The 24,194-nt window shown below is 41.8% G+C and overlaps 2 protein-coding genes across 4 annotated transcripts in view; both read left to right on the forward strand.

The window, feature by feature from the left end:
• The window catches only part of hpse2 (heparanase 2), a 100,781-nt gene extending 92,669 nt beyond the window's left edge, over window positions 1–8,112 (forward strand). For both annotated transcript variants that reach the window (XM_015346524.2, XM_006630435.3), the window contains one exon: window positions 5,553–8,112. In XM_015346524.2, coding sequence (XP_015202010.1) covers window positions 5,553–5,715 — 163 coding nt within the window. In that variant the 3' untranslated portion in view covers window positions 5,716–8,112. The remainder of the gene's footprint in view (window positions 1–5,552) is intronic.
• A 4,739-nt stretch (window positions 8,113–12,851) lies between these two features.
• hps1 (HPS1 biogenesis of lysosomal organelles complex 3 subunit 1) lies at window positions 12,852–24,168 on the forward strand. 2 transcript variants are annotated; one of them, XM_069189054.1, is made up of 18 exons: window positions 12,852–13,057; window positions 13,905–14,068; window positions 14,813–14,947; window positions 15,781–15,923; window positions 16,463–16,571; window positions 16,856–17,016; window positions 17,168–17,270; window positions 17,650–17,719; window positions 17,873–17,937; window positions 18,056–18,223; window positions 19,640–19,819; window positions 19,973–20,049; window positions 20,550–20,681; window positions 21,362–21,426; window positions 21,882–22,027; window positions 22,418–22,531; window positions 23,718–23,800; window positions 23,954–24,168. In XM_069189054.1, exons 2-18 carry the CDS (start codon window positions 13,952–13,954, stop codon window positions 24,114–24,116), a joined length of 2,031 nt encoding a protein of 676 aa, XP_069045155.1. In that variant the 5' UTR covers window positions 12,852–13,057; window positions 13,905–13,951; the 3' UTR covers window positions 24,117–24,168. The 2 variants fall into 2 exon arrangements, with proteins under 2 accessions (XP_069045155.1, XP_069045156.1); XM_069189055.1 differs by having other exon boundaries at window positions 17,876–17,937.
• Window positions 24,169–24,194: the final 26 nt, after the last annotated feature.

The raw sequence follows: 24,194 nt of genomic DNA on the forward strand, positions 1-24,194 counted from the left end.
TTGCAGAGAATTAACCTGGAAGCTTCTGTGAGTCTCATGACTCATGACCCAAAACCTTGCCATACCGTATACTAATAGTGTTTTGGTTTTGCTACATACTCCCTTTTCTGTCCTACTCAGGAGAACACAAGGGCAACCATTCACTACTCTCAAGCCCTGTTAAACCTTTGGAACTTAACTAGTTCTTCCTACCAAAGCTCTAGGCCTGTTATTGAGTTTTAATGCTAATCCCCAAATAACATTGTAATGATGTGTTGAGCCTGAAGGGGGATTAATGAAACTGTAACCTTTTGAAGAGGACTACTGGAGCTGGTTTATTCTGTAAAAGCTTCCATTCATGAAGTAGAAAGTGAGGGCAGGGCAGCTTTTATTAAGAATTTACTAGTACCAGATGTTAATAAATATGAATGAATCTGGTACCCCAGGCTATATAATCATGTTAAATTCAATTTGTATATGAAGAGTATGTGTGAGCACCAGATAATGTAAATGTTCAATTGTGTCTGGGGTTGTGTGAATATTCTAAATTGAAAAAACATGCATTTTCAGCAAAATCACACTGCTGCTCAACACAGTATTAAATAATCCACCCCTCCATCCAATTTCAATCCACTTGTCCAGGTAGGGGTCACGTGTTTCTCCACAACACATTCCAGCTCCTGTTAAGGGCTTCTCAAGCACTTCCAGGCCAGATGAGAGATATAGTCCCTCCAGCAAGTCCTGGGTCAGCCTCAAGGCCTATGCTTCTTGTGAGGTGCCTGACAGAGCTCCAGCAGAAGCATCCTGAGTGGTATTCTTAACAGGTGCCCAGACATTCTCAACTGGCTACTCTGAGACTCTGCCACATCATCATCATAATGAGCTTGAATTTATATGTCCTCTTTAAAACAATCATCTCAAAGTGGTTTTCAGTGCAAACTATTGGAAACACATTATCTAAAATTAAAGCAAATTACAAAGCTAAGAAAATAAACCAAATACAGAGGGGATAGCTAGAAACTGGGGAGGTATGCAGTGTCAAATCTTTAATGTAGTCAGAGGAATTTCAAAATAAACATTAAACCCAACAAGAAGCTAGTGAAAGGACGCCACGACAGGAATGAGATCACTTGAGTAATACCTCATCAGGATTGTAGCAGCCAACTTAAAAAATATATATTGTAACTTACTTTAAAGCTACTGTACAAAATGTGAAAACTGTGCAAGGGTCTGAAAACTCACTGCAGACAGCATAGGACAGCCTGGCAATATTTCTCTCATGGAAGAATGAGGTGTTTAGATCATAGATCACCTCCAAAGTTGATCTTTCGGGGCTATTGTTCACCCCTCACTTGGAAAGAGCAATCCATTTTTTTGTGGGAGAGGACCATGAGCTCAGATTTGGCAGTGCTCATTCCAGGATCTTCACATTCAGTTCACAGCATCACCTTCAGATAGCAGACGTGCTACCACTAGGCCCCCATTGCAGATACTGGACTAAATAGCAAGTAGAATAAGCACCAGCACTTCATATTGCCATAGCACCTCTCACATGAACAAGGACCTTGTTCATATGCCATCTCCACAGAACAAAGGTAAACTGAAATGGATCTCCAATGACTCCTCACATACCTTTAGAAGAGAAAAGAGCTGGTCCACAGTTACATAGGCAGGATGGAATCCATATTGCTCTTTTTCAGTACAAAATTCAACTACTAGATGGCATCTCCACTCCAGCACTTTGATATAAGCTTTGAAGGGGAGGCTGAAGAGTGTGTCCCCCCCTATATTGACAAAATACCTCATGTTCCACTTACTTAAAGACAGGGACCACCACCCCAGATTGCCAAAGTTACTGTATGGCCTTCTATGTAACACTGAATGCCCACAACACCCCAACATTTTAGAGGACTTTCAACTTTCAACACATTCAAATATTCTCTTCCCTTCCTGCCTAACCACTATGAAGGCACATCACTATAACAGTCACCTCAGTGACAGTGCTGAATCCATTCTTGCCAAATCCACCAGATTGTGTTCCTCACAGTGTTCTTTCAACCTTTCAACAATGTCTTCAGCAGAGGTAAGCATTTCACCACCTTTGCTGAGAAAAGCCTGAGCATCGAATGGTTTGCCAAAGTAATTTTGTGGCTGTCCTGGCCTTCATTCAGCAATTACAGCAACTGCAGACTTCTTGGCCATTCAACGCCTTTCAGTCAAATCAGGGACCCATTCATCAGTGTTGCTCAGAGGATCCCAGACCTCAGAGGACAATGATTATGTTTTGCCAAATAGGGACCTAGTGAAGGCATAATGACTGCTAATTACATTTTAAAGAAGGTATGTCACTGTAAAATAAACATAAAAAATGTGGAATGCTGTTTTGTGCTGTGAAATCTTTTGGTTGCAAGTTTTTTTCTTCAGGCAAACTGAGGCATCTGACTGTTCTGTTTACTGCCCTTCAGAAAGCAAACGTTGCACAGTCTGTCAACTATTGTAGCAATGCAATCTAAGTCACACGTGTTATATACCAGTCACTGATTACAAAAAAATGATAAATACAACAACTGGAAAAGACAAGATAACTTTCTTTCTCATGGTACAGAGCCATAGAGCCATTGAGATTGAATAGAGATAAAGCTTGGTAAGCTTGTTAATGTTCTTCATGACAGAATCTAAACTTTTTTAAAATGTCTGAAAGATATATTTGATTCTCATAAAGTTTAGGAAGAATTTGGGAGATTGTGGCAATAGTCATTTAAGCCATGTGCCTAAAACTTTGTTTTTAAAGCTGATTGCAAATATGAAATGAAGCCATAAATGTATTTACAAAACAGAATAGTTAAGGCAGGTGTCTCACAGTAATGCTGGAACTAATCCGATAGTTTCCTTTTTATCTACATCCAATACATGCATAATATCAGAAAATATTTTTAAAAACGTAATTGGTATGTAGATGACACAGTACTGTATTATAAATCATGAAACACCAAAGCAAATCTGTAGTTTTACTTGGTTTAGTGAATACATGTGAATGTATTTGGAGGACACTGACAGCAATTTTGTAGCAAATGCAAATGGTATGTAGTAAAATAACCTATTACACACTCTGAAATTAAAAACAAGCAAAAAAACCACAGAAAGCAATTGTAAAGCAACTTTACATAAGTACCTATAGATGTACACATATACTGTATACAATTCTGTGTTTCTATTGCAGTACTCCATTTCTTGTCAAGTTATACAAACTCACACACATATCCACATCTGTAACCAGGAGTGTTTGAATGCAAGCATATGGAACCATTAGGAAAGTTTAATTTAATTTACATCATATTTAAGGGAAATGCGAACTCCTCTTTATGCGTGGCACTATGCGCAGTATGCTTACATACCTCTTCCTTAGCTTTGAACTTTAAATCATAAATCCTTGCAGTAAACTGATTGGAAAGATCAACAAAGCACTTTGGTCTGTGTTCTAAAGTGCATGGTGTCATACCATCGTGTCACATTGCAATGTGCTTTGCAGTAAAAGAAGAACTGCTTAAACAATGTACAATAGCCTGTGAAAAATAACAAAATACAAAATACTCAGATCAATTCTGTATTTTTACAGTGGAACGTCTCTTGTTTTTTTAAATAACAAATTCCAAAGGCAGAGGGACTGAAAGGGGGCATTATTGTGTATACATTTAGATTAGAGACCAGAAACAGAATTATCATATACGTAGCTAGTATCTACAAAACTATAATAAAGATGATGAAAAACAGAATGTTTATCCTAATTTATAAATAAAGTTAAGAGTTATGGGTGTGGAGCTGTGTTTGTATTCACCCCTTCACACACCTGAGGAGCCTCTGCAGTGCAAACATTGTAAAGAAGGAGAATGTTTAATTGTAAAATATATAACAATCCATTGACTTTCACACAGCATCCCCATTAAGCAACTAATAATTCAGAATTACTAATTATAAATTAATCAAGTAGGTTCTTAGAGAATTGTAATTTTCTTTGAAGCCCCTCATGCTAAAAGGATGCCAAAAACTGATCCATGATATCCCTGAAATACAAATAGGATAGATTAAACATGTTTGAGAAATATAATACATATCCATATAACATGTAGTCAGGCCTTAGACATACAGTATGTTATGTTTACCTTCAAAACCATCAGATCCATGTGGTGTGTGTTTTAGATATGTTTATTTCTCATAAAACTTTCAGTATGGTTGTAATTACCTTGTGTGGAGTTTTCAGGCAGGAAAAGGGGGGATTTAAACATACAGAACATTGTAAAAAATAAAATACACGATTCTACTGTCAAAATCAAATGCAGCACCATGAGAGTGCCAGTAACCATGTGCAGGTTGTAGTACACATTATTCATAGATAAACTAGTAAATAGTGTTTTAATAATAATAATAATAATAATAATAATAATAATAATAATAATAATAATAATAATTGCTTACACTTATATAGCGCTTTTCTGGACACTCCACTCAAAGCGCTTTACAGGTAATGGGGACTCCCCTCCACCACCACCAATGTGCAGCATCCACCTGGATGATGCGACAGCAGCCATAGTGCGCCAGAATGCTCACCACACATCAGCTATCAGTGGGGAGGAGAGCAGAGTAATGAAGCCAATTCATAGATGGGGATTATTAGGAGGCCATGATTGTTTTGTTAGTATTGTTGAGCCTGCTTTTACCAGCGGTCAATATGAGAAATATATATTTTTTTGGAGTGTTTGCCGCTGGACTAACACAGGCAGAATGGCTTTTCTCATTGAGAGGTAGTTTAGTGGTACTGCAATGATAGATGGTGGAAAAATAATATACAAGATCAAATGTTAATGGAAATGGGACAATTATCTGAATCATAATTCACAGGGAGGATTACTTTTTGGGAGATGTAACAGAGTTGATCAACTATTAGATTCTGTCACCTTCAAGGTTTGTAGGACAAACCTTGATAAAAATCAATAAACTGAATAGCTGTCTATGCTTGATATTATATTATGCTTGATATTAATTATATCACATAATTATTATATTATATTGTATTATGTAAAATGTTATAAAATATGCTGCTCATTTCCTGCTGACTTTGCAATATGCTGTCTCCAAGCATATTAATTACATAACCAGACTGCCCTCTAGTGAGAGAACAAAGTTTTTAATTCCCACAGAGACCATTACAGAGCTTTGCTTCTCTAGCCACTAAGATCTTCAGATAGTAGCAGTAAGTCCCAGAATTTCATGCAGTTTAATTTGTAATTATATTGTACAGTTTCCCCAAAACTGAATCAAAATGTGAAATACACAGAAGATTACTGAATTTACCTATACATTCCAGGAGACATTTTATAAATCTTAATCCCTAGAGATTCATTAGTTTAAAGGTTCTTAAGACTCTTGATTTCAATGGCCCTTATTTTGCACTGTGTAAGCCTCTGCTTATATCTTAACTGATGACATAATTCCTTTGTCCCCTCAGACCTACAGTGCAGGTCCTCTCTTCATTTGTGTGGCCTCTGCAGTACAAACCTCTCCCTACTGCTCCGCAGGTCTGTGCAGCTGAATGGGGAGCCCTTGGTCATGGTGGATGACGAGACATTCCCGGATCTGAAACCACGGACACTTCGGCCAGGCCGGATGATAGCCTTGCCACCCATGGCTATTGGCTTCTACGTCATCAAGAATGTCAATGCGTATGCCTGCCGCAGATAGCCAGCACCCTTTGAGACCTCAGTTGCACCCTGAGACCCACCTTCACACACTGACAATCAGTGTGCTTCCAACAACATCAAGGGAGTATTTCTTTAATGTGTCAGGAAAAGGCTGATCTCCTATAAAAAGGGGTTGCACTGATTGCCTTTTGAGTATTTCTGTCTTCCTATTATGATGAGACTCTCCTGGTCTTCATTTAAGCTTTTATTTTTGTGTGTTGTTTGATTTTTAACATGTCAGGATATGTCTTACAAGTTTTCACCCTGTCATGAGTTGGATTTGTTGTGAATCAGTATAATATTTTTTTCACGCATGGCTCTGTGCAGAAATGCTGTCCTGGACATAGGATAGTCAGGCTCCCACACAACTACTATGCAATTTGGTTAAAAATCAACCATTATGTAAATTATCTTACTATAACAGTATAAATACAACCTGCACTGCTTCAAATTCTGTACTACACAGACACACACTAACATGTTCCAAAACAAACTATTTTAATTTCCACCAAATGCAAAAAAATACTATTACTCAATTTGAGTCTAATTGGATATGTTTGTTTTGGGCATGATACAATGATACATGATACAAGAGCAGACAGCAGAGAAACAGGCAGAAAGTCTAAGGCCTAGAAATGATTTGGTCTTGGTAATACTCTTTGCCCTGATGTTATACAGTAAATTCCAGGGAGTAGTTAGAAAATAGCCATAACTTTAGTTAGGTTAAAGGTTTTTAAAATAGTTCCCACATCTATCTCTGATTAAAGGGTATTACTAAAAATACTCGTGCCTCTTTTAAAGAAAATATCTTAACTTATCTATGGGTCTGCACTGTATGAGGTTATCTTATTTTACATATAATTCTCACACTCAGTCTGTAAAGAGAATTTGGAGGAATTTATTCCAACTTTAAACTTAAACTGACCACAAGACATGGGGACAGAAAAAAAGGGAGATAGGCAGAGTTTTAAAAACTGTTCAAATCCTGTTACACTTTGCTTACAAGGAGACAAAATAATGACACCTACAGTATAAAGCAATTTCAGATTGTTGCAAAAGAAAAGACGTTCCGTTTCATTTAATTGTTTCTGATTGCATTTGTTTTGTTTCTTTTACAGGAAACATGCTTTAATAATCAGAGTTGAGGGACTGGGTGACAACGAAATGTAGAGTTTCCAAAAGATATGGGGGAACCCTTTTGCTCTGTAGGTAAAGACTGAGACACTGGAGGGAAATTGAGCCAACTGCACAATTCAGATGCAATGTGGTTGTACATACAGATCAGACTGAAAAACTGGGATACTGGGTGTATCAGTACCAGAAGGCAGAGCTGGGGTACTAGGAGGAAGTATGGCTCAGCTGTAAGAGTCAAGGCAGCAGGAGCTAGGAGATGGTTTTCCTGTGCTTTTCAGAACTGCCCTCTCTCTCTGCCCTTAAAATGCATTGCTCTTTAATACCTTAGTTTGACCAATTCTTTGTTTTCTTTTCTAATGTTGTAAATGTTTTTTTCTTAAATTATATTTTCATGATGAAAAAGCAGAAAGAATATCTAAATAAATATATTTTATATGTTTGTGTTAACCACAACAGCAAAAGGCTACCAACAGAGCTCAGGTATTTAAGGTCACACAGTAGTCCAGGAGTTCTGAAATGAGGGCATTTTATCACAGCTTTAACTGTTACTTGTCAACATGCCCAACTCACTGTTGTTTCCTAGACTGGCTAAATACAAGCAGTCTTTTGTAATACAGCTGATGCTACAAAAACAAAATGTGGCAAATATTAAATATGTAAAGTCTAATTCTTATATATAGATTCTAAACATATGAACTGTGTACATAAATCATGGACAGTATACAAATCTTTTGCTATAATGTTTATGAAATGTTTATTTACATTTTCTTTGAACTATATTAAATTACAGGTGGCCTATCTGTATGTGAGTAATTGTTATTCAAAAGGGTTTTCAAATAAATCTTTCAAACTTTACATAATTGTATTTTTCCAGTATTTGTGGTACAGTAGTTTTAGTTTTTTTTATTTTCACATTCTTGTTTGCCTGCCTGATCTGATTAAAACTATAAAGCATTAAAAAGCTGTGATAAAACAAGTACCTTCATACAACCATAGTACAACTAATATAGCAGTAAATCAATTTTATGTTCATTTCTTTTTTTTAAAGTCACATAACAGGCTATGTACATGCATTTGTGTTAATGGCAGGTTGTCAATATGATTATATTCATTCTATAATAAGTCCTGTCTAAACCTGACAATCTTGAAATCTGTTCTGTAGTTGATGTATCCTAAAATAAGAAAAAGTACCCCAAAATGTGTTTGACTTAATGATGCACCTGTAGTCATAGAACCCTCCTGCTGCACCCCGTTTGAAGATTAGATCTTGCCACCACCTGAGCTGTGCTGGTGTCTGAGCTGCTTTACTGATACAGGCCTGTGTCCTTTCACTCTGAATGTGTGTGGATTGTTTATTTGAAGTTGTTCATATTTTCTTTTGAAAGAACATTATTTTATTTTGAAAATTTTATAAGACTGAACACTATTTTTTACAAATTTATGCAGTAATAAAAAAGAAATGTAATGACTTATTGTTCTTATCTTAAGCCTATGTCCACAATTAAAAGCAACAATAGAATTTACTAATTTTAAAATGTTATCAGAGCCAGCAGAGATATTTTGCATTGTTTTCAGTCCTTTATAAAGACTTACTGAGTTATAACATGGTAAAAAAAAAAAATAATACAGTAGATTTATAGTACAGAAAACAGTCATACAACTAATAGAAAACATGGAAATGCTACATGATTGTGTGATAAATTATTTTTAAAAAATACTGTGCAAATCTAAACGATAAACTCCAAAATGTCAAAGCAGATATTATACAGTATATCTACCTCCTAGAAATAATTTAACTTCCTAATATCATTGTCACTCAGGAGGGTCTTCTGCTGTGTACTGTGTGATGACATGACAATGTTCTTTACTATTGAAGATATGAAAAATGAACTTCTGTGGGGTCCTTGATGCATTTACTTGGTAATTGTGAAGATGCACATTCTGCTCCCTTGTACTATTACAATGTAAGAAAGAATTTGCCATTTTCATTGAGAGCAATTGCCAACACTAGTTTGCAATCTAGTCAAGGTTTGAACATTAGAAATAGACTTGTTACTAAAAGTTTCCCATGTAAAGAAAGATGGTCAGACAGTAAAATGTTTCTCAGGATAGTTTTAAAGGTTTTGACTGATTTTGTAAAAAAAAACAATGGACTTCCCTCAGGCATACTCAAAGTAGGAAATTTAGAAAGGGTTCATGCATAGGAGTCGACAACAGGAGAAAGCCAGCAGAGAAGAAGCTGTGCAGGGGAGAGATGAAAGAAGCTGGGATGTGTGTGATTTACACCTGTGCTATGGTAGTACTGGGAGGGGGGGGGCAGAGGATAAGGAGAACAGAGAAATAAATTGTGAATCAGAAATTCAAGCCCTGGATTCATGTCCCTCCAGGTTAGGAGAGCAGATCAGCTGACATGCCTTCAAAGTGCCGCGTGTCTGCTGGACCCATGCTGGCGAGATCACAAGGGAGAGGAGCTGATCCAGCCAGTTGGGGTGGAGTGGGGCCCAGCAGATGTTCCCAGCAGCTGGGTGCAGGCTTTGTTGTGGGCAACAGCAGGATTGTCTTGTCAGGTCAATGTCGTGTAGTAGTTCTTGATGGAAAACATTCGTGCCTGGTAAACCCTGCGGCTATGTACAGCTTTCCCAAGGTCTGGCATTAGCAAGGGCAGGGTAATCCACACCAGCTTCTCTGCAGTGTTTTGGGATGGGGGAACAGGTTTAAGTGGAAGAAAGAGAGGCCCCGAAGAAAAATGGAGAGTATTCAACAACTACAAAACTCTGGACGCTCCAACCTCCAAAGTGTTTCCGCAGGTAACTGTCTGTGATAGAGAGTACAATTGTACCTGACTGTTAAACTTGGGGATAAAAAATACAGGGTTTCAAAACAGGTCAAATCCATGTGCTTTCAGTGTGTTTGGGCCCTGTTCTAAATAATTCCCCACTGATTTCCTCCGTAGCACTGATAACCATAAGGCAGTGTGCTCTGGTCATGCTGAGTGCAATCAGTTAATTTCAACATGATAAATCTGATTGGCCTAAAAAAGTCTGCATTTAAATGCATTTTAAGTTAGCAATCAAGGTCAAAATCAATGTTAGTCACTATCTAAAAAGAACAACATTTTGAGGCACCCTATTGCACTGACCAAGCATCTCTCAGTGGAGTTCTACAGCTGCCAAGTACAGTTTGTGGTCTGCCTGCAGGAATATCAACATCCTTACACATAACCTGATCCTGATTATTAAATATTAGTAAAAACGCAGCAATATGATGCAGACAAAAATAGATAGAAAGTCACTGGACTGATATCACTGTCCCTGTGGTCCAGAAGTATAATATTTTTTTCCTAGTTTTCCTTTCAGCTTCTTTTGACCATCACCAATGAGCCATCAAGAATACCCTTACTTTACCCATTTGGTATACATTAATCCATTTTCCTAACCACTTCCTCCCATTCAAGGTTGTGGGAGAGCTGGAGTCCATTTCCGCAAACAATGGGCACAGGGGATGGTATGCCAGTCCATCACAGGTTAGACACAAAGACATAAACACAGAGAGGCACACATTCACAGCTAGGGCCAATTTTCCCAGAAGCCAATTAACCTACCAGTATGTCTTTGGACTGTGGTAAGAAACTGGAGCGCCCGGAGGAAACCCACATGAACACAGGGTGAACATAGGAACTCCATGTAATTAGCACCCCTCAAATCCTGGAATTGAACCCAATGCCCTACAAATGTGAGAAAGGAATGCTAACCACTGTGCCACTATGCTGCCCCCACTTAGTGCCCTTATATAATATGTAAACCATTATATGTCACTGCAAGCACAATGTCCTGTTGCAGGCAACATGTCCCATGTTTCACCATAGCTGGGCTGTGGGCTCATGTTTAGATTTCTTACCTCTTACCTAAAGACTAACTGTCTCCAGTCATTAAGAGTCACAACTTGTCTTAAGATCCAGGAGCTGAAAAATATACTGCATTTCCTTTTTCTTTCTTTTTTGTGATTGCATTCATTTTCTTCATACGATTAGGCATGATGAACTCCAGCCTAGTGGTCTGTACAGAGTCAAGCTACCTTTGCGTGACAAGCTCCCCTAAAACAGGCTAACCGTAACCAAACCTAGCGTGAAGTTGTTTATATCGGGTGACCATTTAGAGCATGCAGGCCTCTTCCCTCTAGCCAAGATGGAGTTTTTCATGATGTTTATACAGTGTTTACAGTAGTCTGTTTCAATAAGATCTCTTACATACCAATCCCCCCCTCCCCATACTGATCGAGCTGTAGATTACTATTTGCCTAGTGATTCTGCTAACCTGTTTGGTGGAGCTGACATCCTGACTAAATCAGGAGATACATATTTATTTAGAGATGGGAAAAGGATAACTGGGGAGTCAGTCTCCAGGCATATCCAGTCTGTGGCATCCTTCATGAATGTCTAATGCTAATTGCATTACCTGCTTGCTTTGAAGCACTGAGCACATTAGAACACAGACCTTCAAACGAGAAGCTGGTTTTTTTTAAAAGCCTTTTCTACAAGACCTGTTTTCCACATCTCAGCAAATATTAAGGCACTGGGAAGGCAGATTTATTGTAATAACATATATCATATATTTTGCAAAAGTAACAATGCTTCAAAAACTAAAACTTTTTTTAATTCTACATTCCTAATTTAAAGACCAACTCTACTCCTAAGACTTTCAGAGCTGAGGGCAGATCAGACAATGATAAGAAAAGCATTGCTGACAGTACAATCCTCTCAGAGTTTTGTAATGTTCACTTCTGCAGGTCTGGGTTCCATTGCTAAGAACGTGGTCTGACAGTGCAAAGCAAAGGCACAATCAAATCACCCAGTAGTTTAAGATAGCTGGCAGAGGATGAAGTACTGAGTAATTTGTGAATGTCGGGCTAAGCACTGACCCTATGAATCACTACCAGGTCAATTAGCATGGCATTTTGAGGATTCTACTATGCTCCTCATTATACAGTTTGCATGGTTAGCATCATGGCTCACCACACCTCTAAAGACTTCATCACAAATTTGCTGAGATTTCACAGACCTTGTATCTTTTACTATGTCCTTCCAATATGAGCGTTTGTAAAGGCAAACTCATAGGCCACCTTCCCTTTTCCCTTCTGGGAAACTGGCAGACTTAATGGCAAATACATATTGTAACGCATACGGCCATCAGGGTGTGTAAGAGCCGGCTTACCAGAGAAGGTGACGTCACCGCCATTCCCTGTGATAGCAGGACTACAGCTACTGGGCTGCAGGGAGATCTCTCTTTAGCTCACCGGGCTGGGTCCCTGTTGAGTGACATGGGTAGTCCTGGGTTCAAGCCCCTGATGGTGTGGGGCTAACCTAATGCAGCAAGGGTGCCCACCTGAACCCCTGTTGTGTTACAATATCATGGGATACTGGTCTGTAGGTTGTAACAGGAGAAAGTGAGCACCAGTGGCATACTACCCTACACAAGATTTGTTTTCACAACCAGAAGATTGCAGAAACTGGCTTTAAGATTTGATTGGCCATTTGCACTTTTTGCCTCGCAGGTCTAGGGTCCTGGGTTAAATTCCAGATTGGGGTGCCTTCAGCGTGTGAATAGACATACTGTAATTGAAAGCAAAGCTCTTGTTCTAATAAAAAAGCCAAACTAAATACACATACCAATTGAATTAGTGGAAATGCACATTCAATTTAATGTAAAGGTTTCACAGACTTTTCCATTACAACGTATAAAACAATTAATGAATTAAAAGGTTTTGGCCATTCAGAGTGCTCTCCTGTAGGTGAAAAATTGCGCCAGAGTTTTCAACACCTGAACGAAAAAATGACAGAATATTCAACAAATACGAAGACTTGAGTACTGTACTCCCGTTGTCAAGCAAGACCCACTCGAAAGTCGAGTTAGGACCACTCTTAACAGCTTGAATAACAGATGACAGTGCAGCTTTAAAAAAGTAAACTCTCTTGTGTGGAAACAGGGTAGAAGCAGCCTTGCGTGTGCAAATGTCACATGACATTCAGCCTGTTTCGGAAGTGGAGCAGAAAGAGCTCAAACGTTCAGGGGTGAGCTGAGACGGATGTAGCGAATTCCAAAAAAAAGCTTACCCTACGGAAACTAAACCCGTACAAACATTGTATTTAGAGCAGAGGTCTAATTTAAGAAGACATGGGACTGCACTGACGTCGAGATTGCAACCCCAAAGGCGTAAGTTACCTGGAAGAAACGAAATCGTGCATCGTAACTCCAGAAAACACAGCGCTTCGTGACTTAAAGGAAACAAGTTGCAATAACTTCGTTCCGAAAAGCTGCAAAGATGCGGCAACTCATTCCTTTGTCTTAAAATAGGCCTAAATCATTGATTTGAATCTAGTTATTTTTCGTCCTCTCTCACGCGCTTCATCACATGACCGGGTTAAACATGCAATTTGTACCTCGGAGATTACGAACCTCGGGTAGCGTTTGAGACATTTCTCACTGAAACACATAGTTAAACTGATTCGTTTCGAGTTCCGCTTATTGCAGCAACAGGTTCGTTTTAAAATGAAGCAGTGATGAACCATTAGCAAATTAGTTGATATCTGTGAAACGTGAATTTCAAACCAAGAGTTTTAATAATGAGATCAACGTTTTCCGAAAAGGAGGGCAAAGTAGATTCCGATGCTCCTTAAAACAGTACAATATGGGTAAATCTTAAAAGCCGTGTAATACTGAGCCGTTCTACCCACATTCTTAGTTGTGAGTTGATAAGCATAAAGTGACGGAGGGCAACAGCTAGCGTACTGCAAAGATGGAAGTAGCTCTTATTTCTGTCTTCTGATGGGATTGTCAGCAGTTTTTTTTTAATTACAAACTAATGTCTAAGCATGTGGTTTCATACAGTACGTTATACGGTAAAAGTGTGTCTGCTGAAGCAGAATTGTCACTTTTGTGAAATATTGTGTATGTCCATGAATCTGAAAGAGATAATAGACCTTTTTAAGTGTTTAAAAAAACTTCTGTATAACACTACATTCTCTAACTGACTGTACACCTCTGAACATCTCTCCCACAGACGCCTCTTCTCCCTGACTAGTGGGATTGCAGGCTGCCCTCCCTCACATGAAGTGCCTGCTGGTCGTCAGTGAGAGTGCTGAGGTTCTGTTCTACTGGACCGACCCAGACTTTGAGCAGAACATTCGTGAGCAGTATGGAGTCACTCTGCAGGAGGGGGAGAGGGTGAGACACTGTCCTGCAACAGGATGCCATAGTTGGTCAGGTTTCAGGAAAGCATGATAAGCTATCTTACTTAATGAGACATCGGTGATATAAGCCCCTTTCTGTCTGTGAGCCTTACACCCACAGACCCCAGTGGGGTATTTTGCTGTGGCAAATGTGTAGTTTGCTGTGAGGTTGGATGTCCCTTGTCAAGTAGAAATACTGTACTGACTAGGCACTGTATATGTATGTTCATATTGTGGCATTGGATATAGTTCTGCAGTGTATACTTTTTCATCAGGGTATTTTAGAACATGTAAAAGCATACAAAACTCTCTCAGCTGGAGTAGCAGACAGCCCTACAAACCGGTACCTCTCTGGAACGTTGCTTTGGGAAATCAGCATCCTCAGAGGACTATGAAACAGGCTTTGTGTCTTAAGGCCTATTTACCTACTTCAGATTAAAGTGTATACGGGGGAGGGGGTTTCCAGGAGTTCTGTGTTTTCAGCAGTTGCTGTATTTGTTACGATAAGGTGCTCATTGTACAGTATGTCTGCAGCAGTTGCCATAGTGTGAAGTGAGATCTGCCAGTATCCGAGTCAGGCTGTGAGGCACAATGCTTGTGATGTTACAGGATCTCTCGGTTTAATCGTTAAACTATCATAACGCATCATTTCTGTTCAGAACATGGCATGTGCCGGTATGTGATATGACAGTAGAGAAGTGTGTACACCCCTGAAATGGTTCTTGCTACTGTACCCTAGCCCCCTGCTTTTGAAGACAGTATCAACACTGTGTTCGCTCCGCTCATCATCTCCTGCAGCACCATGATCGAGAAGATTGGGGACACCTACTCTTCCTTCAGCACAGAGAACGGGCACCTCTACATTCTCCACCAGGTACTGCTGAAGCCTGGGGCAGGGGCTGTGCTGAGCGGGGAATGGGCTTCGCAGCCCAACAGCAGTAGTCTCTCCATCACAGCTGGGGGGAGTGGCCTGTGAACAGGCTCGTTCCATACAAAAACCATGAAAAATGTCGGTTTGGACCTCACCTTTTCAGTTTTAAGAATAATTCCCATGCTCATGGAAAAGTAGTGGTTTTCAGTCCTGAATGGATCAGGAGACAGGTGCTCAGCGTTGACCCAGTTTGGACACCCTGCCTTATCATTAGACATCCATAGTCTTACCATGGATAAACACAGAAGGCTGATTTTTGTATCGCTTTAGAGCTTATTAACAGTTTTCTAATACATGTTACAATTTTTACCTTTGACCTCCATTGTTTCAACATGTACAAGACTCAGATTTTATATGCTTTGATTTCTGTCGTAGAGTAGACCCATGCATATATCTCCTGAAGTGTTTGTTATGTACCCACTATTGGCTGAGGAAGGAAAAATTCATTATTATGCTCCAATGATGCATTTATTGTTCTGTCAATTATCAGCACGAAAGAACACATAGAAATAACATAATGTTTTCTTATTTGCTTCTGGGCACATTTCCCTATAAAGCAGAAAATGAATTAAACAATTCTTCACTAAGTGTAGTGTAAGCACAACCTTGGGCAAATGTGTACACCTGCTCTCACTCTAAGTTCAAATTGTTGGTATGGAACAATTCAGTTTCGGAAATCGTTAGGAAATGTGCAGTGTGGTTTTGTTGAAAGCTTTCTTTGCACTGGATGGAAACATGCTTTGTGAAGCTGCCGTGCTGTTGTTGCTGTGTTCCAGTTTGGGGAGTGCCTGTACATTGCTGTCAATGGAGACGGGGAGGAGAGCGAGGAGGACCTGAGGAGGAAGATCTATGTGATGAGAAAGCTGACGGAGGTGCACTTTGGGATGGTGACACTCAGTGGCACTCTCCTGAGGAAAGAGTAAGGAGTGTCTGCTACTGGAGGTCTCTGCAAGTCAGCTAGAACAGCAGCGGCCACCTCTGGCACTGCTCTTTAGTTATTAAGTGGTGTTAAGCAGCAGGAGCAGCTTAGTAGGTGTGTTAATTAAGTGAATAAAATGCTGGCCAGGCTGAATTCTGCCCTGGAGAGTAGATGAAGATGAAAGATACTGAGACTGTACCCTACAAATAACTTTTGAAAGTTGATCAGTTGTAATGCAGATCTTTCCAATAATGTTTGTTTTGGAGCAGGGATCTTCATGGACAGTCAAAGAAAATGGAAGAATATATCCCCTCAGAAAGTCCGAAATCCCTACCTGACGTAATAGTCCTCAAGCTTAGTCTGGACTTAGATAATTTAGTACGTTACCACTTGTTTCATTTGGCTATATAAGCTCTGAATGTCAACTAAACTAATTGTAGGTTATATGTATTTTTGTATATCTTTAACATTTCTATGTCCCTAAAGATCTGTGATTGTTGATATTTTTGTCCTACTTGTTTTTTTCATGTTTTTGATAGATTGCGTCCTCAGGACACAGCACAACGTAACCGTCTCTGGAAGATGATGCAGAGCCTTTTGGAAACGTACAGCCGTTTGCGAATGCAGGACCAAAGCTTTCTTGTAGAGGTATTAGTCCGTGTTAGACAGAGAGCTTTCACTCAACTTAGTTTCACTCAACTCAGTTTCAAAAAACATTTGTTTTATTTTTCGTGGAGCTTTTAAGGTATGACGGAAGGTCTGAAGGACATGATTACTGGGAGCATTGTGGGATACGTGCTGCAGAATTCTGGGAACCTTTCAGCGGCCTCTGTTCTTCAGTCTGTCTCTCTACCTTCATTCTTCTCAGTCTTCCCGTCACATCTTGTTTCACCAGGCTTTCCCTCTGTGCTCTGTCTCCCTCCTTCCCTCAGGCAGTGGAGAGGCTGATTCACCCGGCCCTGTGCGAGCAGTGCATCGAGTTCCTGGAGCGCCGGCTGGTGCAGCAGATCAACAGCAGCGTGGAGCGGGCCGGCGAGGAGGTGCTGCACGCCTTCATCCTGGTGCAGACCAAGCTGCTGGCCTTCTACTCCAGGTACAGCCTCCCGCGTCTGGCCGAGAAGCGTCGAGCGACGGCCAGCAAAGGGGGCGAGCTGCTCATCGGGTGGTTCAGGTCCCTGAAAGAGACGAGTGTTTCTGATGATGTCGAACGGATTTATCCGAGCTGGTCTGTTTCTCCTCTGCAGCCGGAACGCCAGTACAGTGAAGCCGTCTGACCTGCTGGCCTTGATGCTGATAGTGCAGAACCTGTATCCTATCAACACGGATCTGGAGGACACTGCCTCAGAGGTAGGCCAAGCCCAGTCCGGACACAAGCAAGGTGTCGTTGAAAACCAAAGTGTCGCGTTACCAGAGTTACCCTCTAGTCTTGTTAACTTGTTTTTTTTTGTATAATAGGTGAGAAATCTAAACAGCTTTCTACAGTATGTGCCTTGTGCTTTGCCATTCCAACCTTTGCCTTGGAATGGCTGTAAGAAGACCGTTAGCTCCCTGTCTTCAGGAAGAACTGAGGTCAAAAATGAATTTGGGATTTTTTTTTACCCAATTGGTTTGGGAGTTTTTTTACAAAGAGGCTAGAGGGCAGAGAGGACCATCTGTGCCAGAGTGTGTAAATAGAGTAGGCGTGTTTGTACATTCAGAGGCTAATGTCTGGGTGATCTGTGCTCAGGAGGTGGAAAGCAGTTCTGTACCAGAGGTCTTCTACACCCCAGAACATTCCCCAGGTGGCAGCAATACAGGTACACCTTTCTCTGCAAAATTACTTTCCGCTGAAACGTAATAAACTGTTGGGATGCCGCTGTAATGCGTATTGTTGAGGCTGCTCGGGGTCTGTGGGTGCTGTGGGCCGAGGCTGGGGGCCGCCCTGTTGACCCGAGGCTACTCTCTCACAGCAGGCTCAGCGGGGAGGGACCCGGAGAACGCTCCCGTCTTCCAGTTTGTGGACCCCGATATCCAGGTAAGCTCGGCTAACCCTGCCCTCCAGGCCGTCTCGTTGTGTGGCCCCGTTTCCTGGTCATCTCCTGTTCTGCAGTATTTCAGCTGCCCTCGTTTCAAGGGCTCCGCTGTGATTGCAGATGGCGGAGGACAGCCTGAGGACCCTAGAAGCTCCACCTCCCGACCCTTCAGCCCCTCGCAGGGTCTTCCTGGAAGCCACCTTCAGAGAGGGCTACTGCTCCATGATGCCTCACTCCATGTATTGCCGGCCGCTCTGGCCCGGCCTCTCGCTGGTGCTGCTTACGAAGGTCAGGCTTGCGCGCGTCTGCTCGTTCCTTCCCGTGTCCGTAGTCGCTCTGCCAGCCTGCGTGCTGAATTGCACCTTTTCTTTCCGCTGATAAAGACGTGCTTGCAGGTGACGGTAAAAAAAACATTTAAAAATTTTTTTAAAAAAACATATTTGCGGGGTGCTCTTCATTTAATTAAGCATATTAACACCATGTGTATTAGTGACGGCATGCTTTTGGTTTCGCTACATAGTCAAAATGACTAAAACAAAATTTGGTTTGGTTCTTTGGAGGGAAAATAGATCCGTCTCTCAAGTTTCACGGATGTCCACAAGGTGGCAGCAGTTAATTAAAGTGTTTGTTTTTTACCTTCGTAAAAGAATGTCACATTGCTAGAGCATTTTAAAATTGCAAGTAAAATGATTTACTTGTAGCACAAATAAAACAGTTAAGTGGCCTCTTGTGTTTTCTTAATGTTTTGAACAGGAATAGAAGAGAAAAAATGTTTCTTTCATATCCACCATTTGATAGGGTTGTGAACATGAATAGACTCCATTTGACCCATGGTGAAAATGGGAAATAAGTTACAGACTTCTTGGGATTAACTAGGCAGAGAAGTTTTATTTTACTGTGTTTGCTTTCCTGTAGTTTTGCCATAAGCAAAACTTATTCGAATCCAGACTGAAGACCTATTGCTTCAGCCTAGCCTACTCACACCTTACATTATAGCCTGCTGCAATCATTGCTGCTGGTGCTGCTGTACATGCCATTGTGTGTCTCTATGTTGGCCCACCAGGTAGATACAACTGTTCTGACCAAACTATCCTATTCTCCTCCCCACATGTCTGGATGGCGCCCGGGCTGGGCACCATCTGAGCTGGATTCTGCATCACTGCCATGGATCCAAGAGGGACATCATGGATATAGCTATCGTTTTGGAGGAATTTACTGGTCTACAGAGATTTCATGGAGTGCAAACACACAGAAGACATGATGGATGGATGGATTAATACCCTCATTCATTTATTTCCTTTTTTTAAAATTATATATTGTTAGCATGCCCAAAGGGGTTGACCTTGGACAACCAGTTGACCTTGGACCCCCAGAGTTTTTTTTTCTTCTCATTACTAAGGAGTTTTTGGTTCCTCTCCTCCGTTGTCTTCTGGTCTTCTATTCTGTATTGCCGAAATGTATGGTCACTTGCGTTGTTAAGCGCCTTGGGGCAACCTTGTTGTGAAAGGCGCTATATAAAAACAAATTGAATTGAATAAGGATTGATTCGACTCCAAAGCTCTGTGTGTGCAGAACAGATTCCAGCCCGGGTAACAGCCAGAATACAGTCTCGTCTGCATATTTACTTCTCTATTGCATTTAGATCTTCACTTGAGGCTGCAATGGACAGTTGATTTTGATTTTCTTCTATGGCGTCTTCTGCAGATTCCCAACAGCCAGGTGGCGATCCAAGTCTACTACTTCTTGGAGCACTTCACCTCCCTGGAAAAAAAGCTGAGCGAGGAGCCGGAGGGCAGCGTGCTCTCCCGCACGCTGTCCGCACTGCTGGAGCTCCGGGGCAAGCTGGACAAGTTTGTCCGGGCTCTGAACGGCAGCGACATCCAGGTCAGAGTCCTGGGCCGGCAGGGGCTGGCGTCGATAGAGAAAAGGAATCTCCTGAGTGTGGGAAAAGTTGCAGTCAAGGATCTTGTCTGAAACAAAGATCGCTTGTTTTTTAACTGCAGAACACCAAACACCCGTTGTCCATTGTTGTTTCAGTTTTCACAGCTGCAGAACACCTGGACAGAGTTTAAGAGCAAGGCGTTCTCAAGAGGAGGCCCGGTGAACAGTAGGGAGTGAGTAAAATGTCTGTCCTTTCCAGCGGTAATCGATAGGCAGCACACGAGGGGACCTGCCAGGCTGGCTTCGGCTCTGAAAGATGTCAGATTAGGAAGCAACAGCCCCACCCCCACCCCCAGAAACTCAACACTTAAAAAACATCCCTACTCTTTTCTTGAATGTGTTCCACCAGCCGCTTTATTGTTGAGCTGAGAGTGTGTTTATTCCCCATCCTGTGATCTCCCTCCTCTTATGACATGACTTCTTCCAGATACAAAATAATTGTGACTCATTACTTTTACGTTTTTCAAGAATACAATGGATGAAAACGGAATCGAGATGCAGACATTCTTGTCGCACAACCCAGAAACGCTAGTTGTTGTACCGTACTCTTGACTGCCTTAATCTAAGCCCCTGCCGGTCTGGCGTGTCGAGCGGGTGTGAAAATGGCTGCCGCGAGGCCGAGCGCCCCCCCGGAGATGGAAACGGAGGGTCAAGCTCGGCTGTGTCTCCCCAGGCTGCTGCAGCCCTGCCGCGCCGTGAAGAAGCAGCTATGCGCCGTCTACAGGCAGTACTTCCTGGCAGAGCAGGCGGGGAGAGCGCAGCGCCTGTCTCCAAGCCTGCAGGAGAAGGCCTTGGCCATGGTGCAGTATGTAGCCTCCCCCTCTTTACTTTCAGCCGTTCTCTCGGAAATGAAGTTTGACACACTGTTTTTCCCCCGTTTTAATTATAATCTGATTAGCAAAAGTGGGTGAGTTCGTCATCCCGTCGCCCGTTGCAGGGGGGAAAGGACAAAGTGAACACAGCTGGAGTCTCCACCACTGTTCGGTTTTCAGACGCAGGCCTATGCAGTGACGGCCGCTCGACTGATTGATGCTGTACAGGCACCGTAGGCAGGGCCGTGCGTGTCTGTACTGACAAAACGAGGGAAGCCCTTTGTGAAGTTTCTTGAAATATGACGGCATTCTGAGACTGAAGAGTGAATTTCCTGAAAAGAAAAATTAGAAATGCTTGTTTTTGTCTGTATTTTTTGAGGCTTCTGAAGGGGACAGCAATTCCGTAAGCACATTTGAACCCAAATTGAAAGCCTGTGCCTATACCTCAAATTTCACGGTTTGATTTGTTTGTCTTTTGTTACTGTATGCAAGCTTTATTTATTTTTTTGGTATTGCTTTATCTGTTTAGCGATCGTCCTGCACTTTTGGCTGTTTTGTGTCTCTATCATATAAAACGTCTTAAAGTTCTCCCTCTGAGTCACAGAATTGTTAACAGCCCAGCTCCTGTAAATATGCGTGCAGTAAACATCCACTTATGACGCTTGTGTTACAGAGACAAGCTCGTGGATTGGAAGGATTTCCTGTTGGTGAAGAGCAAGAGGAACATCACCATGGTGTCATATCCTACTTTCTGTAGTAGATTCAGGAGATACAAACAGACTCCCAACAAGCAAAGCGTTTGCAGTACCTGAATGCAAACTTGACGTGAATGAGATGACAGAACCCCCCTGTAGAACGAGCGAAAGAGCTGGTAGAGGAGAGAAGAACTCTGGGAAGGAGATGGCCTTGTCATATTCAAGTTCATGGATACCATTCGGGTGAATCCATTTAAGTTTTAGCTTACTAGGGAACACAGAGGGCTGTGTAAAATAATTGAAGCTCAACACTTTTCTTTAGAATTGTGCTTCATAACGCAGTTCTAATGGAATATATTCGAAAAGAGGGCAAATATAAGAAAAGGGACAGTCCTGAGCTCTATGTGCCTACCACTTCAAACTGTAAACTGCCAGTTTTTCTATGTGCAGGGCGTCACTCACTGCAGTCTAACCTGCGCTTCCTTAACGTGTTTCTTACTTACCTGGAGGACTTCCCGGGCCTGGTACACTTCATCTACGTGGACCGCACAGCGGGTCACATGATCGCGCCCTCCCTCAATGTGACGGACCGCTCCACCTCGGAGCTGGGAAAGGGGCCGCTGGCACACTTCATCAAGAGCAAGGTGAGCCAGACGTGTCCGGCCTGCTTTTCCATCTCTTCTGGTAAGCAAGTTTACCGACATGGAATTTTGCTTCAAAGCAAGTTCCACTGTGTTGGCTGGCGTCTCGAAAATTTTCAGGTATACCAATTTTGTTTTTTAAAAGGTAGTTGTTTTATGGCCATTGATGTTTAAAGCCATAAGAGCATTTGGAATAGGGTGACCCTCTTTACATACTATACAAAAGACATTCTCTGTAGTGCTTTCAAAGGTACTGCAGTTTAAATTGGGCTTTAGGTTTTCCTCCACTCAGTACAGATGGTTATTTCTGCAAGGTGTTTCCAGTCCAATGACATGAGGAAGCAGTGAGCTGTCCGTCTGATTGCCATCTCTCTCTGTTTTCCCCTGTGTAAGGTGTGGAGTCTGGTGGGCACAGCCAGGCGGTATCTCCAGAAGGGCTATACCACAGTCACCCTGCGAGATGGCGACTACTACTTCTGCTACTTTCTGTGGTTTGAAAATGAAACAGTAGGAAACTGTTCTTCATTTCAGATAGTCTCACTGACGGAACTCACAGGCAAACGTGATACTGACTGACCAAAATATTAGAAACTGGTCAGAATTAATAGACTGGTGTTTCCCAACTCTGGTCATGAAGAAACACTTTCTGTTGGTCATCGTTCCAGCTAAGACTTTAAACTGCCCAAAGCTGATTGATGACTTCATTGATCATTTTCCTTGTTTGAGTTTTATTACCTTGTTTATTTTGTAAGTTCTGAGCATCACAAATCCCCGACTTCAGGGCCACTGTTTACAGCATTTCCAGCATGCTTGGTTGCTGTTATTTCTTACTAAACAGTTACTTCTTGATGAATTGAGATGAACAGGCAGGTGGGACTGGCACTGTGACACTCCCACGATGAGTGGGTTTTCCATTTCAGACAGCATTCCTGAACAAGGGCAGTTCTGAATCTTAGAAATTGGTCATATAAATTGCAAATCCCATCTGACCATGAAAGCTAATTTACAAATAAGCCCAAGAGAGAAAACTGAGATCAGTTAGCCTGTGTTTAAGAACTTGGCTGGCACATAAACCTGGAGATACAGAGTTCGTCCAGGACCAAGCGGTGAAAAAGACTCTCTCCAAGGCAGGTAGCAGGAAAGTCTTCCACCCCCTCCCCTCAGACGTCCTGTTCTACATCAGTGGAAGTCGTGCTTGCCACCAAGGAGAGGTTGAGATTGGGCTGCTCATACTGTATCATCAGTCACTTTCAGGTCCATGGAAATCATCCTCAACTGTGAGCGATAGCTGAGGAATCATTTTTCAGTGGGGATTCCTAATATTTTGGTCAGCAAGTGTAGTTTTAAAACCTGGTTCCCAGTGATTCTTAACCTACTTCCTTTCATGGTTTTTATCACAGAATGTGTCATGTTGTGTGTACCTTGTGTGCTCAATACTTTCAGTTAGTTTTAATAGATGTACTGTATGCTGGTTTTAAATATACTAGCAGAATCATTTTGCAGGCTCTCCATTCACTGTGTTGTTCCTGAGAGTTTAGGTATTCCGTACTTCCCTGTGCAATGTTCAGAACACGGCGATAACTTAAGAAAAAAATGTTTTGAGACATTTGCTATAGTAAAGACAACAATATTGTTCATACTGTATCTACAACAACGCACGGCTTCATGCTGTCTGACTGTGTCCTTCTCCCAGGGGTACAAGCTGGAGGTGATTGAGCTGCCTGTCCTTCCTGATGACTCTGCCCCCATTGGAATGCTGGGAGTGGACTACTACAGGTAGAGATGAGTACAGTTTTTTTTTTATGTTAGCATTATGCTTTGGGGCAAAAAAGTAACATCTACTAAAACTTTTTCACTGTATCAATCAAGCGCGTACTGTACTCTTGTCTGCCCCGCCTAGACCAGCTCAGTAACTGAGTTCCCTTACAGGAAGCTCCTGAGGTACTACAGCAAAAACCACCAGACGGAGGTTGTCAAGTGTTACGAGCTGCTGACCATCCACCTGGGAGTCATCCCTACTGAGTACATCCTGCAGCACTGCTGTCAGCTGGCCAGGAAGCTGTGGGAGCCCTCCCGCATTCCTCTGCTGTAGGGCAGCCTGGGAGGGACTGCCCATGGAGCCTCGCAGACCAGTCGCTGACACGCTCGCACTGTGCTTTTCAGATGACTA

This window comes from Lepisosteus oculatus, chromosome 4 (assembly GCF_040954835.1).
Source record: "Lepisosteus oculatus isolate fLepOcu1 chromosome 4, fLepOcu1.hap2, whole genome shotgun sequence".
In the NCBI taxonomy this organism is placed as follows: Eukaryota; Metazoa; Chordata; class Actinopteri; order Semionotiformes; family Lepisosteidae; genus Lepisosteus; species Lepisosteus oculatus.